Source organism: Lontra canadensis, unplaced genomic scaffold, assembly GCF_010015895.1.
Source record: "Lontra canadensis isolate GAN:19392208 unplaced genomic scaffold, GSC_riverotter_1.0 scaffold182, whole genome shotgun sequence".
Classification (NCBI taxonomy): domain Eukaryota; kingdom Metazoa; phylum Chordata; class Mammalia; order Carnivora; family Mustelidae; genus Lontra; species Lontra canadensis.
The window spans coordinates 446,797-464,083 of NW_022631176.1; the positions used below are offsets into that span (position 1 = coordinate 446,797).

At 49.1% G+C, this 17,287-nt stretch overlaps 1 protein-coding gene across 1 annotated transcript in view; it reads left to right on the top strand.

The window, feature by feature from the left end:
- The window catches only part of GLT1D1 (glycosyltransferase 1 domain containing 1), an 82,231-nt gene that overhangs the window by 18,663 nt on the left and 46,281 nt on the right, over positions 1-17,287 (top strand). Inside the window, 2 exon segments of the mRNA XM_032846873.1 lie at positions 3,674-3,779; positions 7,957-8,008. Of these exon segments, the coding sequence (XP_032702764.1) occupies positions 3,674-3,779; positions 7,957-8,008 (158 nt within the window).

The following is a 17,287-nucleotide window of genomic DNA, read 5'->3' on the forward strand; positions in this document are numbered from 1 at the left end:
AGTATTTACTGAGAGAATAATTAGGTAAATAAAGTTGCTAAGAAGAATATTCAAGTTCGGAGAAATAGCATATTAACAATATTAACATTTATTATAGCTATTTTGCAGGTACAATGCAAGTATTAAAAAAAAGAATCTTTTTGTTTTTTAAAGATTTTATTTATTTATTTGACAGACAGAGATCACAAGTAGGCAGAGAGAAAGGCAGAGAGAGAGGAGGAAGCAGGCTTCCTGCTGAGCAGAGAGCCCAATGCAGGGCTCAATCCCAGGACCCTGAGATCATGATCTAAGCCGAAGGCAGAGGCTTTAACCCACTGAGCCACCCAGGTGCCCCAACAATATGAGTCTTAATGCTTTGTTTAATGGATGCATTGCATATGTTCCTCCTCTTGGACATATCCGTGAAAGACGTTCTATGTGTATACCCACTCGTCTTTCAAGTACATGCGAAGAGAACTTCGTAGCTTCCCGGTCTAAAATACAGCAGACGACCACTTGTGTAGGGGGCTTCCTGGGCTCTCCTTCATCTGCCCTAAGTGACACACAAAGAAAACGGGCCCGGTGATCCAACGTTGGCAGGAAGCTGGGTGAGAAGTGCTTCAATAAAGTTCTTTTTCGGTTTCTCGTTGAGAATCGGCTTCAGGCTCCAACCTGGTGAGGAAGCAGATGGTGTCAGGTGGCTGATTAAGGAGCCAGGTTCAGGAAACTGTGATGTTTTTTCTCAGCAGGCTCCCAGGAATGACAAATTTTCAGTGGAGGCATTGATTGATGAACGAGGACCAGTCGCTTCGGCAGCTCTAAGTAAATGCACTAGGAAAGTAGATTGTAGACCACTTTTCAAGCTTTGTTCATTTCCACAAAGGCTTTTCAAAGATTTAACTTGGGAGCAGGCATTGTATCAGGAGCAAGGGGTACAAAATTAATAAGCCATGGTGCCTATTCTCAAGGATTTTCCAATCCTTTACAAATCAATCCTAAAACCTTACGATACATGGCGTGGCATTGAAGTGGGGGGATTTACTTCCGAGGGGCCCGATGAAGATGTCAGAGAGGAGGGCGTGCCTGAGTGGGGTTTTGAAGGGTCAATAGGAGTTTCCAAACATTTTATATAGCAGAGGACTTCTAGAATTTTCCACTCATAATTATGGATGCATTTCCATTAAGACTAACATGCTATTTATTTAAAGCTTTGTTTTCTCACCAATAATGAGTATTGAAGAAATAGGAATGCAAATAAAGTATCCACATTCCATCCCTCCGAGTGCTGATTTAATTCAGAGAGCTTCTGGATTTTATATTTAAACACTTGCTGGGCGTAAAGCATGGTGATATAGTATCACAGAGTCCATCCTATGCTGGTAGGTTGTATGTAGTGAGTCATTTAACCCCACGAGTAAGTCAGCTAATTAGCATGACCTCCATTTCACGGATGAGATGGCTGAGGTTCAGAGAAACCTGGTGTCCTGCTCAAAGTCCTGCATTTTCCAGGAGGAGAACCAGGATTCTGACCCAGGATGGTGAGGTGTCAGAGTCTGGTGTTTTTTTCTTCCTTGATTTGATGAATTTGAGCGGCTGCCTCTTGGCCAGCAGCTCAAGGTGCCCATCATTTTAATTACTGAATGCTCTTCGTTTCTCCGTCTGTGATACTGGCTGTACATCTTTCTGGTGTCTGCTGTCCTGTCTTTGGAGATTCCACTGAAAAAAAGGCTCTTTCTGTGATCTTCCTTACCCTAATTTTCCTTAACTGGCAGTTTTTATGGGTTGGGGGGGATGCTGTATTAGTTTCCTATTGCGCAATTTACCGCAAACCCAGTGGCATAAAACACACGGGTTTTGTCCTCTAGCTCTCAAGGTCAGAAAACCAAAATGGGTCTCCTGGCACTAAAAGCAAGATGTTGGCGGGACTGTTTTCTTTGTGGAGCTTCTGTGGCAAATCTACTTCCTTATTTTCCACCTTCTGGAGGGACCCACACTCCCTGGTTCAGAGCCCCTCCCTCCCCAGAGCCCGCCATGGCCGGTCCAGTCCCCCCATGTGGCAGGGCGGGGAGCTCCTCCTCCCCCTGCCTCCTCCGCATGTAAGGACCCTGTGGTCCCCCTGGATGGTCCAGGATAATCTCTTCCATTTTAGGGTTAGCTCACTGGCATCCTCCATTCTACGTAGCCTAATTTACCTTTCCCCTGAAACGTTCCTAGGATCTAGCAATTAGGAATGGACATCTTTGGGGGTCACTGTTCTTCTCTCCTCACACCTCCCTCTGGCCCCCAAGATTCGTGTCGGTCCCACATGCTAAAACCATTCACTCTCTCAACATCCCCCAATATCTACACCCATTACAGAAAGGGAATCATTTCTGCAGGGGTGCTCTTCTCTGTCTGCGGTTGTGGAAAAGGTCATTATCTGTCCATAGTAAGAAGCAGCCAACAACAGAACACGTTACAGAGTAAAAAGTAATGTTCCCCTCCCATCCCAGATCTGTGGTCTTGTCGGTCCTTTGTCCAGAGGTAGCAACAACCAGGTTTTCTGTATGTCTTACACTGAGTTTATACATATGTATAGACACACACACACACAACACGTGTATGTTTATATACATGTGAATGTTTATCATTCACGATAAACATGAGCTAGCACTCATGTAATAGGTTTTTTTCAGTCTTCTTATGCCCGTGTACACACACACACACACAACCCCATAGGCTTCCTTTTTTTTTTTTTTTTTTTAAAAAAAGGCTGGTCTTCAGTGCTGTATCTGAGTTGTTTCCCATCTTTTGCTCCCCCTAGCTGCCTCGGTGTGTCTGGGGGTGCCACCGTTGGACTTAGCATCTAGGGGCTGAATTCTTAGCAGTCAGATTCCAGGGGAAGAGCCATCTCACCAGAGAGAAAACAGACAGAATCTGCTCATTTGCACTGATGGGAATAGTTCTAAGGCAAATAAAAGGAAAGATGAGTACCCTTTGAGTGATCTACTGAGTCTCAGGAGGGATGGCTCGTTCCAGAAACCCAGTATGAAGGTCCCTCTTGGGTCTGGTTCAGTTGGTGGCTTGCCAGCCAGCATCTGGCCTTTGGTGTGGCTTCTGCTCAGCACATCATTTAGCTCGCTCTGTGCATGCCTGATGCCTAGCTCGTTGGAGCTCAACAGACATTCCTGTGACTAAGCCTGTCACTGGCACAGGACAGACTTGCTCCCTGGCAAATCCTCCCACATGTCACGTGCACGGTGTGTGGCCCCCACAGCAGCTGTGCCGAGCCCTGCCCGAAGTCATTGCGCCAGGATGCCCGACGTCTCCTGTAGGTCCTCGAGAGCATGACACTTGCTCTTGGGGTCCCTAGCTGGCTGCACTGGGATGCGCTCTGTCCTAAATGCCCATCTCCCGAGAGCAGTCAGCTTGGCTTTGACAGATGGTGGCCGCACTGTTTTTCATTTGTTAAAATGTAAAGTTAATTGATTCTAAAGGGTGCTGGCCCCGGTGGTCTGAGCTGATTACCCCCACGTCCTGGTGTGTATAACAGTGATGCCTCTTCCTCCCTCAGGTGGAGCCGGACAAAAGGAAACAAACACCCCACATGGTCTGCCAAGTTCAGGGAGCATGTTCTCGCGTCTGCTGTGGGATGGGGTGGTGAGGGCTGTTTCCAAAGCCTCACTGTGCTTCATTAACTGTCATAATTTTGCAGGTCATGGAATCCCATTTGGAATCATCTTTGGTGGAACTGATTTAAATGAAGATGTTAACCACAGAGAAAAAAACGAAGTGATGGGAAAGGTCCTCGAAGAAGCCAGGTAACGCAGCTGAGAACCTCCCAGGGGTTAAGCATTTGGGCAGAGTTCACTGAAACCAGCCGATTCCAAAGGGCCGCCATTGGGAGGTTCCCATCTTACCATAATAAACCCAAGCTCTCTCTCTCTCTTTTTTTTTTTTTCATTTCACTTTTTTCTTTCATGTGCACATTTTAATTTTGCCATGAAGAGTCATGGTAAGCAAGTTATTGCTCATGAATAATTGTTCAGTGATGGTTCACATTGGGCCAACCTTCTTAGAAGGTTGGAATTATTAGAATTATTAGAATTATTCCCATCAATGCAAATGACCAGATTCTTCCCTTTCTCTCTCTTTTTTCCTGCTGGGTCGAAGGGGCACACTGGTAGTCCTCAGAACAGCACACACCGACTCTGGGCCCGTGAGCGCACGCAGCAGGGAGGGGGTCACTGTGGGCGTTTGGGGCAGGACAGTCATTGTTTGTGGGGCCATGCTGCACTTCCCCGAGCCTGGCTAGACACTGCACACTGGTGACACCTGCCAGCACTGCAGCTAGAGTCTAACCTGTTTCTAGCCCCTGGGTTGCGGGGGGAGTTGCCCCCAGTCCAGAATCCAGAGCCGTGCTCCCCCAGTTCTCCTTGTCCAGGCATATTTGTACGGCAGTGTGAGCTACAAGGACAGGTGGGGGGAAAATCACCCCCATTCCTGTGTATCGCAAAGATGGTGGGAATACCTAACACAGTAGTAACAGTATAGAAATCCTCTATGTCCATATGAAAGTTCTTTTAAAAGGCTAAAGAAAATAAAGCAAAATCCAAATAGTCACGGGGACCTAAAGCCAAGAGCTCTTCTGTTCATCAGTGAAGAGGTGACTGGCAGGCTTTCTGGGGTGATTCCACAGAAGGGTCCAGAGGGTGCCACGCAGTCGGTCCCTGCCAGGCACCCCTGGTTTTCTGGGGCACAGAGCGAGTCCTACCCGAGTGTGGAGTCACCCTGAATCCAAAGTTTACCGAGACTCCAGCCTTTCAACTCTTGTAAATCTTTGAATTATTATTAAAAAAAAAAACCAAAACAGGCAATCAATTTTTTTTAATGTGGACAAACTGCTTTATTAATTCTTTAAAAACAACACTGCACTGAGGCATGATTGGCGTGGAAAAGAGAAGCTGTGTGGAATGAGTGTGAGGATGAGTCTTTATCAGTGAAACCATCATCGCGGTCTGTGCCGTAAACACCTCTATCCCCTCCGAACCTTCCTCCCACACTCTGGTGGTTACTATCCTGATGAGAGCACTTAACACGAAATCTGCCCTCTTTGCAGATTCGCAAGTGTAAGTTACAGCAGCGTGAGCTGTAGGCTCCAGGGGGTCTCCAGGACCTACTCACCTTGTACAAGGGAAACTTTGTGCCTTTGCTGAATCCCTTCCTGTTCTCCCCCTCCCCCAGCAGCCACCGTCCTACTTCCTGCTTCTAGAAGTTGGACTATTTCGGATTGTCCTGTCAGGCGGATCGCACAGGATTTGTCCTTCTGTGTCTGGCTCCCTGCGCTGGGCCTCCTGTCCTCCAGGTTCACGCACGTGCTTGCGCTGGCAGGATTGTCTCTTCCTTCAAGGCTCAGTAACATTCCGATGTATGTGCTTACTACACTGTCGTATCCGTTTGCCTGTCCGTGGACCTGTAGGTTGCTCCCATGCCCCCAGTAAAGGGCCAGCCACGCAATGTCTGTGGCTCGTCTCTAGCCCTCTCACGGTTGAGAAGCCCTGGTCAGGGAATCCAGAGCTCGTTGTGTCTTTATGTCACTGGAGCATTCCCAATCCCTTAGAAAGGACGCACTCCATGTTCCAGGATGCAACCCAAGGCAGCCCCCTCTTTTCACAAGGCAGGAGTCAGTCTCGCTCCTGAAAACTAGGGTTACTGTGAAATATCATTCCATTTCAGGACCCTCTTCCTCCTGAGAACTTCCCGGCCATAAATGTGGCCACACAACCTGGTCCAAATAGAGAGTGTGCCCCACGTGTGTGTGCGTCCGCCGGAGAGAATCACAGGCAACAAAGGTCGAGTTTGGGTTGATCTTGAAAGGCGATCTGTCATTATAGGTTTTCTCGATGTTGTCGCTCTCAGACTCTGAAAATTAATTACCTTTGGATTCATGCAGTTTCGCACGGTCTTACGGAAGAAATAATTCTGCTAGGTAGAAACAGTATTGAATGAATTCATCGTACGGTATTACCGTTAGCATCATTCATTGCATTGTTATTAAAACACATTGATTTTCATTTTGGGGGAGTATTGATGGAAGGCAGTGGGCAGGGAAGTCAGATGAATCATTAGATTTCTAGCCGGACAGTGTGCAGCATACTTTTCTGTAAAAGTATTGAACTTATCTCGCCTTATAATGAGTTTCATTTTTAATCAAATACTTTTAAATAGTTACATTTTTCTTATGAGGCTTATTTTTGAACTTTTTTAGTATTTAAAACTTTTTTTTTCTGCATGGTATAGTACTAAACTCACTTCCACGCCAGCTTTTTGGCTTCTATTGTAGTATGATAAGTATTTGGTAATTATAAATCCAAATTAGGTAAGGAGTCTGAAACGTGTGGATATTTTTTTGTGAAAGATCATCCAGGTGCATTTTAGAAAAATTTAGTATCATCCACAAATGAGCAAAAGAGAGTTTATGTGAATTAAATTGGCTCAGAAATCGTTTCACCATTAGGAAATGCATCCTGACGGGTTAGATCATGTGAAATTGTAGGTCAGGATGGCTCAGTGTCAGTCCTTTCATGTGGTTTTTGAACTATGATGTTCCCAAAGATGTTTTTGACTAAAAAAGTCACCTATGAAGGTGAGGACGTTTTGAAATGGCGATAATTCATCCCAAGTGCAAAAGTGGCAGTTTCACATTTTTTGGTAAGAAATGTGTGATTTTAAATTTCTTTATTTTTCGAGGATTGGTGGGCTCAAAACCCTCTTCAGGGTTGTCTCCTAGGTCGGTGGGTGTAAACCCGGGGCGGTGTCTGTAGGGAGGGGCCGCAAGGACAGAGTGTTACCTGCCACCGCGGAATAAATGGAAATGATGGCGCTGGCTCCAGCCCTCCCTCACCCCCGACTCCCAAAACACGTCTGCGCGCTTCCTGAGGAAGACCCTCCCAGGGCTCTCATTCCTCCCTTTGGTCTTCAGCCGAAGATCCCCCAGTGTTGGGTCCTGAGCTAACGGGACATGCTGGCAGAAAGGGTGACAGGCCGGGGATAGTGACAGCCAGCCCTGGGCGGGGGTTCCGGAGCTCCCTCTCCTGCACTGGGTCCCGCCACACCTGCTCTCCCTTCTCCCCCGCTCTGAGCCACGTCCTGCGGGAACACACGGCTGGACCCGGCCGCGCTTGCTCGTGTGTCCGTCCGTGGGTATTTCTGCCTGCCTGCCGGGTGCCACCGTGACTCCAGGGGCCGGGGGAGTCACAGTGCGCAGAGCCAGGGGCCAGGCGTTCCCGTGGGAGCGGGGGAGCGGGTTAGCTTCCCACGAGCACCTCCAGCTGCCCCGTGCGTTTATCTAGAAACAGCGTTATGGGGTGAAAGGCACGTCCTTCTGTCATTGACCCTTTTCCCCGCTCCTCCGCTTTTCTCTGAGGATGCTCTGAGCTGACTCCCGTGTCCTCCCAGCCCTCACCAGTTTCGAGCAATAGCTTACTGTCTGGCCCCCATGAGGTGTTCCTGGTTCATCCCCTGGGTACCGGGCCCCACCTCCGGAGACGGCCACTGCTTGATAAACGCGCGCATTAACATTCCTGACCCTTGCGCGTTCTCGGAGCTGTGACCGCGCGTCAGCAAGGCCTTCCCTCGCTGAAGCCAGGGCCAGGACAGCCTGTCCTTGGGTGTTCCGCATGGATTAACTAAATCCTCTGCTTCTCTCCTGCATGTGGCTCTCTGACTTTTTCCCTGCTTCTCTGACCTTGCGTGGAAGGAGCAACAATAAAACATTGAAATGCGGAGCGCCGTGTGTTTGTTCCTTGCACACACGCTTGTTTTGATGTGACTGGAAGGTGAACCTGATCGCCGCTGACCGCACGTGATGGAGATGGACGGCGCTTGAAATTCAGCCTCTCGCCTTGTCTCTCACAATTTGTTCCAAAGAGCTGTTCCCTAGTTCTGTTCATTGAATTCTGCCCTAATTGTTTTCCTTATTTTTGTTCATTTTACTAGATTTGCTGTCGCTTTCACAGAGTCAATGAAGGAAACGGCGCAGACACAGTGGGTATGTGTTGATTTTGCTGTCATGCTGGCTGAGCTGGGGAGGCGGGAAGGGGAGCTGGAGAGGTGGCGGGGCAGGGAGCTGGGGAGGTGATGGGGGGAGAGCTGGGGAGGCGGCAGGCGTGGAGGCTGCGTGGTGCTTGGATAGGAACGGACAGTGTTTCTGCCGACACTGCCTGATATGGCCACAAGAGTGTACAATGTCCCCTGTATATTGCTGGTTTTTAATTTGTGCAGATACTCTTTTTTTTTAAGATTTTATCTATTTATTTGAGAGAGAGCATGAGCGAAAAGAGATCAGCAGGAGAAGCAGACTCCTGCTGAGCAGGGAGCCCAATGTGAGACTCGATCCTGGGACTCCAGGATCATGACCTGAGCTGAAGGCAGGCGCTTAACCGACTGAGCCCCCCAGGCGCCCTTGTGCAGATACTCTTAAGACTTGACTGATTTTTTTTTTAATATTGCTGCTGGACAGCAGAAACCACCTAGGAGCTGAATCTTCTAATGTAGTTTTCTCCGCGCTCAGAGTGGGCGATGTCCAGGCTGCGCGCTAAAGGTGGCGGCCCCCCACATGCACGGAGAGCAGCGATCTTCAGTGGTGCATGTGGCTCCTACACTTGGACTGTTTCCCCGAAGAGCTTGAAGGGCGAGAGGGCTTTGTTGCTCCCCATGTGGATCGCTTACTGACTGATGACGTGGGGGCGGTGGGCTGAGCTGCTGGGAGGCTGTTCTCAGTGGCGCGTGAGGGGAAGCTGTGGCAGAGCTGGCGTCTGTAGCACAGGACCGGCCGGCCCAGGGGCCACTTTGCCCTGGCGACTCTGCTCTCTGCTGCGGAGACCTGCAGGACGCCCTGGTCGCCGGCACCGTGGTTCCCAGTGTGGGGCTGGCTCATCTTTGTGCCCCGGGGATGCCCTCACTGTTTGCCGGCGTCCTTCCTGTCGGGGCACGTTACACGCTCTGCACCTTCTGTGTAGAACTTCTGTCTGTCACATCTGGCGCGTGGGACTGCCGCGTGGGGGGGCGAGGGTGCGTGCGGAGTTCTGTGGGGCCTGTGGTCGCTCAGCGAGGCTGCCAGCACTCTGCGTGTGTGGGTCCGCTCATGCCCATGGCCGGCAGCGCCCGCCTCCTTCACATGAGACGCTCCCTAGGCAGGAACTGGAGGCTGCATTTTTCAGGGCAACTTAATAAACCGAAAATCTCCAGATGATAAATGACAGGCTGCTGGTTTTCTGTTGGGCCCACGGGGCTGTCTGGGAGGTATAGGAGTGGGGCTCCCTCTCTCTGGGCCCCACAGGGTCAGCCCATTTGCATCATAACATACAGTTTCCCTTCCTCACCTGTGGGAACGTAGGGAAACCACAGACCCTTTCTCCTAAGGACTGCAGGAGCCCCGTCTGAGCCGGTCTTTGATCATCTGCACGCCTCTTGTAGTTAAAAAAAAACTTTAAGATCTCCTTGATGAAGACATAAAAAATTGTAATTTGATCAGATATTGGCCCAGAACACATGCATTTTGCACGTTCGGTGTGACGGCCCAGGGAGAGTGCGTGCAACGTGTGCCGCCTTCTGAGCGAGGCGCGGTGCTTACCCGGAGGAAAGGCTCTCGGGGGCCAGAGCCGCAAACCCAACCCAATACGTCTTCCCCCAATTTTGTATCCGAAAGTGTGACCGGCAGACAAACCGGTGACGTGGATGTGGGCATTTGTTACCCCGCTTCTTAAAAATGAGTGGATCGAGCCAGTCCCATGAAGCAGAGCCCCTGGGGGTCTTTGTGGCCAGAGATAAGCGCATGGCATTTTGTTGAGCAAAAACAGGAACTCTGGAAACACACCCCGTGGTTGCCAGCCTCCCCCGGCGTGAGGACCTCCCTGGTGCGATCAGTGGTCCGATGGACAAGCGGGATTGTTGTGTTGGTGTACTGTGAGGACACGCTTTGTCATGTGGGAGGTCTGCTCGGCTCCGTGAACCGTGTTTTCCCAGTGACTGACAGCGCAACAGAGCCCTGCGTCGAGACGGGATCCGTCCGAAGCGCGAGCTGGACGCATGGGCTCCGGTGGGGCAGAGCGTGACATGAGTTCAGGGTCCCTCTCAGGTCTAAGTTTAGGACGTTACCACTTGTTGAGTTCTCGTGTAAATACCCAAGAGTAATACCTCCAGTGATCCGAAAAGGCTCGCCCCTTCCCAGTGAGCGATCAGCGAGATGCTGGCTTTTCTTTACGTATCTCGGCTGGCACGCGTCGGATGGAGCGGCCGGTGTGGGGATCCAACGGTCTTAGCCAGAGTGAAAGGAGGCTTTGACCTGTCAAAGTGGCTGGTCCTTGTCCTTCCCCCAAGCGTCTCCTCATTTGTCACCTTTGTCTGCTGACCTTAGGACCCTCCCAAGCCGATATAGATGGGTTTGCTTACTGTATCGGCTGTTTTTGTTCTATAACCAACCTCACCAAATACAGTGCCTTAAATCACACACTTGCTATCATTCTTGGTGTGTTGCCCGGGTCAGCTCAGCCAGGCTGCAGGGTCTGGGTGGCCTCCGGGTGCCGTGGCTGGGCCTTTGCGGGGGCCTGGGGACAGCCACGGACTCTCTCCCCTGGTCTCCGTCCCCCGTGAGACTCTGCACCAGGGAGAAAGCCTTCTTGGAACTTGTGCTTGAGTAATAGTTTGCTCCTGTCCCTGTGGCCAAGCAAGTAGAGGAGTGCGGGTACAGCTGGCCTCTTAAGGGGAGGGGCTTCCTGTCCCTGCAGGGACACGGACGGACAGACGCAGGAAGGGAGTTCCTTGGTGCTTATCTTTGCCTTCACCCTATGTGGTCAAGAGCTCCTTGAGGACAGGCACAAAGTGGGGTTCATTGTGCATCCCCAGAGGGTAACACATCCTTGTGTTCAACAGATATTTGTTGAACTGAATTTACCAGGGACAGACCCTTCTTTAGAACTTTTTAGGACAGAAATTTCCACGCATAAGTGAAAGCGGCAAGAATAGAAGCGTGCCCCATACCCAGCCCCTGCTCACGTTCTTCCGTTCTTAACCTCCGGTCATTCTCCCCCTTGCACGTGGACACACGCAGATGCACACACTTATATTCTGGAATATTTTTGTTAAAGTTTGCTCTCGTGCCATTTTACCTGTAAGTGCAGTTTGACAAGGATTTTTTTAACCTAAGTACTAGCTTCTGGATACATTTTTGTGTGGGAAGACTGTAGCATATAAGGAAGAAATAAAGTGGGACTCAAGAATAATAACATGATTTAAGATTTTTGTCAATAAATTTTGGAAGAACTCGAGTGAAGGAATTTGGGAAGGGAGAAGAGTGGACCCTGAGTCCCACACGCACTGAATCGGAGCGGAGTACGGGACTCCGGCGGCCATGTGGGGACCGCAGCTGCAGTGTGCGGCTGGCCTCGGGAGAGGGCGCCCTGGAGGGCCAGAGCCTGGGTCAGGGGTGCAAAGTGCCAGCCGACCTCATGGTTCTTCCTCCCCGAGCTTCGCTGTCATAGGCAGCGACAAGGGAATCGGCCTGAGTGCACAGAGTAGGCCCAGTCCGGGCAGGGGGCACCGCAGCAGTGATGACGCGCCCATGGAAGGGCCCGCTGACGTCTCGGAGCCAGGTTGTCACTCGGGTTCCCAGATGGGCTGGGTGATCCTGGGTCAGGGCCCTCTCTTTTCAGAAAGATACTTTTCCAAGTATCTGGCAAAGCATTAAAAAAAAAAAAAAAAAAAAATTGAGCAGGCGGCGAAAGTTCAGTCTGAGGTGATGATGTAAGAGATTATAATAAAAGCTAATGATAAGGAAAGGGTGTGTGTGGTTTAGAGTTTACAGCAGCGGGTGCTGGTTACTAGATTCCAGTGTGAGCCTGGGTTTTTAATACGGCGTGTGTCCTTTTGTTGGTGGAGGATTTTTCAGTAAAGTTCTGCTCAATACCTTTATCTGATTATCTTTTACAAATACAGTGTACGTATAAATAATGTAACGCTTCATTATTCAGCCACACTTATGTAATTATTTTAGATGGATTTTTGTAGAGAGATGATTTTTGCTTATGTGTTCTGCGCAGCGATGTTTCTTGAGTAATTAAGTTCGGCTCTTCATTATCAAATTGCCAGCTTTTGTTTTTAATTCTGTGTTCTTTATTTTAGGGCGCAGGCCTGACTCAGGGTGTCGCTTAGCTAATCCCACCTAATTACTGTCAAACCAGAATCAGATTTCAGTAATCCCAGATTAGAGAGAACTCACTGAGGTTCTACTCGTGCTTATGGTTTATTCTAGGGAAGTCGTAGACTGTATCAGGCTAAAATCAGCCACATCGTAGAGCTGTGTAGGGCAAAGGCTCCCCTGCCTTCTCCCCCTCGGAGTCAAGCCTTTCTCCCGTCTGGCCATTGATCTGAGCAGCTTACCCACGTGGAGCGTCTGTCTTTACTGCAGCTTCACTCTGTAGGCTTGACTGATTGGTTGGCTGCCACATGGCTGATGCCAGTGTCCAAGTGGACAGATGCCACTCGGCTCCAAGGCCCCACCCTAAATCTCGTGGGTGGTCTTTGTGGTATGGCGGGCTCCCACCCAAAGACCAGTGATTGGGACCGGCCCCGCCTAGACAAAGAGGCTCTGTCAGGTCTCACGGAGGTTACTTCCCAGAGGTGTCGTAAAAAGGCCAAGTTCTTTGTTGTACACTGTCTGTATCCAAAATCTTATTTCAACATGTGATCACTGTAAAAATGACTAATGAGATAGTTCGTGTATGTGTGTGTGTGTGTGTGTGTGTGTGTGTGTGTATTTCTTTTTTTGCATCGGGTCTTCAAAATCCAGTGTACCTTTTGCACTCGGGCACGTCTCTGTTCAGACCAGCCCTGGTTCAGGGGCTCTGTGGTCTCATGTGGCTGGTGGCTGGCGCATTGGTCAGCCCAGCTCTGGGTGTACAAGTGCGGGATGACCTTTCAAGATCGCTCAGACAAGTGCTCACACAGCATCGGGCGGTGGGAGACATCTTAAAAGAAGTGCCCCCAGAAGGGGCTTCTTGGGTCTGCCCTGGGTCCCCTTCAGCCCTCTGAGAAAGCCAGGGTGCTCCTCTGGGGGCTGCTTGTGGCCCCCACCTATCTCTGGCTGACTGCACCAATTAGTTTGATTGGATTTCAGTAACAATGGCTTTGTGTTGTCTCTTTGAATATGAAATGCCTTTGTTTGGAATTGTCCTTGCTTGCTTATTGTTGTTTCTATCAGCCTAAACGTGAGGTCTCACCTGCTCTGTGAAGGGCAGGGTCGCCTGGGCCCCTCACCAGCTCTGCGGGCGGCATCCGTAGTGTTCATCACGCAAGTGCAGCACCGGTCGTGTTTTGGGAAAAGCCTGCTCTGCTGGTTTGTGAAATTATAACCTTGATTTGGCATTTTTAGGAATCTTATTCTCTACCCACTGCTAACTTTGATGTATGCCTTATGGAAATGGAAAGCTAGTCTGCACAGAGTGTTGGCTTCTTGTGACGGTATGTAATAGACCTTCAGCATGCAAATCTGGGTTCGAAGTGAAGATTTCTTTCTCTGAATTCACCAGACTTTCACCACAAAATGTGACTACTTCACAAGAATAAAAAAAGTAAAGCAAATTAGGTATATATCGTAACGGAAGGCTCTTCTCTCCACAGAAGCAACGATCTTGGGGCGCCTGGGTGGCTCAGTGGGTTAAACCTCTGCCTTCGGCTCAGGTCATCATCCCGGGGTCCTGGGATCGAGCCCCGCATCGGGCTCTCTGCTCAGTGGGGAGTCTGCTTCCCCACTCTGTCTGCCTGCCTTTCTGCCTACTTGTGATCTGCCAGACAAAATCTTTAAAAAGAAAAAAAAAAAAGAAGCAACGATCTTGGGTTTACTAGGTCTTCATTGGGTTCAGACCCCCACAGGCCTGCAGAAAATTCAACTGCACTGTCGACCTGCTTTTCTAAGAAGTACTTTGCTAACAGGACTTTCTCCAAATTCGAATATTTATTTATGAGCTAGCTGGTTCTTTAAACATCTTGAGTTGGAGTAAACATTGCTTGAAGTGGTTATCAAATTCAAGAAAGCATGAGGATATCCAGAATGGCCCATCTGTCCTCTTTGCCGAGGTTAGCGCTGAGCTCAGCCTTCTGGTGTTGTTACATTTTAGAGATTTCTTTCTTTTTTTTTTTTTTTTAGTTTGGAGCTGGTGCCTCCCTGCCTTCTGGGGTGACAGTGTTGTGTGTCACCTCAGCACTCATTAAAGAAAAATAACTTTCTCGAAGTGGTTTATAGGAGGCCCTAGCTAAAGTGTGCATTTACTTTCAGTGTGTGTATGTACTCATCAAATTTTTTTTTGGAAATTAAAATGCAGAAAGCAAGACAGAGTTCACAGGCTGTCGCATGCACCATTGGCGGCACAGGTGAGCTCCCAAAGCCCACACAGGTGTGAGCGCCAGCCCCTCGCAACGAGCCGCACGCCGACTAATCGCTGAACTCTGTGCACTGACCGCGTGTCCTGCGAACGCCCATCTGCCCCCCTGCATGGCCCGCGGCTCTGTACCCGCCTAGCCCTGGGAGCCACACTGGCAGCAGTGGGAACACAGACCACAGCTTTGGTTCTGGTGCCCACCCAAATGGAAACTCACCACCCTTAGGCTCACGGGGCTTCGGCCTTCGGTGCCCTCCTTGTGTGCGGCCCTCCCCGCAGACGCCGCAGGAGAAACTCAGGGACCCATCGTACTCAAGGAAGCTAATCATTTTTAATAACTTCTATTAAGATTGGCTTTCCTCCGAGATTTCCTGATGGAACTAGAAATGTTCTTTGCATTTTTCTTCCCCAAATGAGATCCCTGGGAATTGAGAAGTTTTAATGTAACTCAGAGAGTGGGAAGCTCGTCAGTTCCAGAGCACAGACCGCGACCCGCGTTCACACGATCATGACCAGGGCGCGCAGACGTCTGGAGTGAGCAGAATTGCTTCGATTTCATCAAATCACCAAGGCATAGAACAGCTGGGGTGTCCCAGGTGGGGGGCGATGCTTTTGAATAACATCAATAATCCCCAGTTATTTACTCCGTAGGTTTAACTGTTTCTTAAAAAAAGAAATCTTCCCTCTAGTGTTCCTGTTGGCATCCCTAGTTGTGGCATTGCTGCCAGCTTTGGAGCCCAGGGCCCTGGATCCTGATCCAGTCCTGGAGACGCTCCTTGTCCCATTCATGTGTTTTTCCTTTTCTCTTTTCTTTCCTTGCTTAAAAAGCAATTTCCAGGGGAACAGTGGGAAGAGAAGGAAGAAAACCACACCCCCTGAAAAGGCCCCAACTCCTGTGCGTTTTTTTGGCATAAGTATGTTTTGAGAGCCTGCCACGTGCGAACCTGGATTGTTCGAAAGCAGTTTGTAGCTCTTTTCAAAGTACTTTTTAACAAAGCCGTCCTCAGATACTGCGTTAGAATTTCAAAATAAAAACTAGTACTTTTGTCACCCATAGGTCCTGCGATGGTATGTATATTTCAAAACAACACTGGCTGTGGTTTCTACTTACAGAGCTTCGTTTCCGAAGGTCATACAGGTGTTAAAAATGGGGGATCTGTGTGATGTTTCTACCTGTTACTCCGTTCTAAAAACGCATGTATTAGCGTTTGGGTCTGTTAGACAGTCACGTGTATCTGTAAGTATCTCTCCCACAGGACACTGGCTTTTCGTGTCTAGTAATGGGCCAAATTAGGTAACGGTTTCTCACGCACACAGTGGAGCAGCCTCTGCCCCCACCCCTGCACACGCACACACACGCACACACACGCACACACAGCCCCTCTTTTTCATTTTCTGCATCGATGAGCTGATCTTGCAAGAGAACTGATATACAAGGGTTTTGACTCTTAGATTATTTCAAGGCAAGAGGAACAACAATAAATATTGAGAAAAGAAAGCTAATTTGTATTTAGAGCATTTTGCTTTTCAAATCGATATGAGCCAGCTGGCTTTGCCAGTTTTCTTTTATTATAAAGATTAAAAATAAACCAGGTCCGGATTTTTTATACTGTAACTCTATTTTTTTGACTTACTAGGATGAGATCTTAAAATATCCGTAGCATGTTTTAAATGTCCATAGAACTTGATACTTATTTTCTCACAGTTTGAGTAGATTTGAGGAAAATAATGCTGTAAGATATATAAAGACCAGCTGATAAATCCAGAAATTTCCACAGAGAGTCCATTTATTCTGCTTATGGATGTAAGACACCAGTTCCATTAATTTGTGTTCGTTTCAGAACGTATGTTCCTGAAGGGAGCACTGTGGCTTATGCAGTTCTAACTGCAGACAGAGCTTATTTCTAATGGAAACAGAGGCAAGGCAAAACCCCTATTATGCCCTCCCTTAATTAACCAAGTCTGTGTAGAATTACATTGAATCTGTTTTTGTCAAACGCTGGTGTTCACTTTCAAGTTTAAATACCAGGCTGCTGGGTGTTTCAGGTGTGTGAGCACGCTTTCCGGGGGCCGGTCGGAGCAGCGGCGCCCCGTCCTCCTCTGCACACCAGTAAAAGTCTCTCTAGCTTTCCAGTGAGAGTGGAACTACACAAAATGGGACATTAGGGCTCTGGACTTCAATTTCTAATTTCAAGTTGTGACTATTAGCCATATTTTCCATAAAAATTAACCTTTTTTCTCGCTAGTAGGGAGGAGAGTTTAAATTTTTTAAGGCTTCCTATCTTAAGGGCATTTTAAAAGGGGGTGCGTCTGTGCTGCGTGGTGAAAGGAGGCGGCCGTTCCAGGCGTTAGGGGCCTCAGATGCGGGATGGGACACAAAGGACCCGAGAGAGGTGGAGATTCCCATCTGTGCAGGGAGTTGCAGTCCACTGCCCTGAAAATGGCCCAGGGCCTCACCTCCAGCCCCTTCCCTCTCCTCCCTCTGCCTCCTGCCCCTCCTAACTCCTTCCCCACAGGCGGGGGCTGGGCGGATAGTCTTTCCATTCAAGAATCTGTGTCCTCAAACCAGGGTTCCCACACGTCTCCCCCAGCTTCTGCACGCGATGGACAGGCTCCCCACGGGCTCTGCCATCGGCGTGTTCGCTGAGCGTCCCTAACTCTCTACTAACATGTAACCATACAGCCCTCCGCACGCATCATGCCTAACCTAAGGGGCCTCTATGTGCCGCTTACCTCGGAGATGCATTTTTATGGGCTAACCCCCATTAAAAGCGGAAGGAACTTTTGCTCTTAGAAAGTAACTAGTGTGGGAGCGGCTGCGCGGATGATCCTTCGTGACATGTTCCGAGGTGATTTATTTTAGAGCCTGCATTTTATTTCTAAAACGCAGCTGT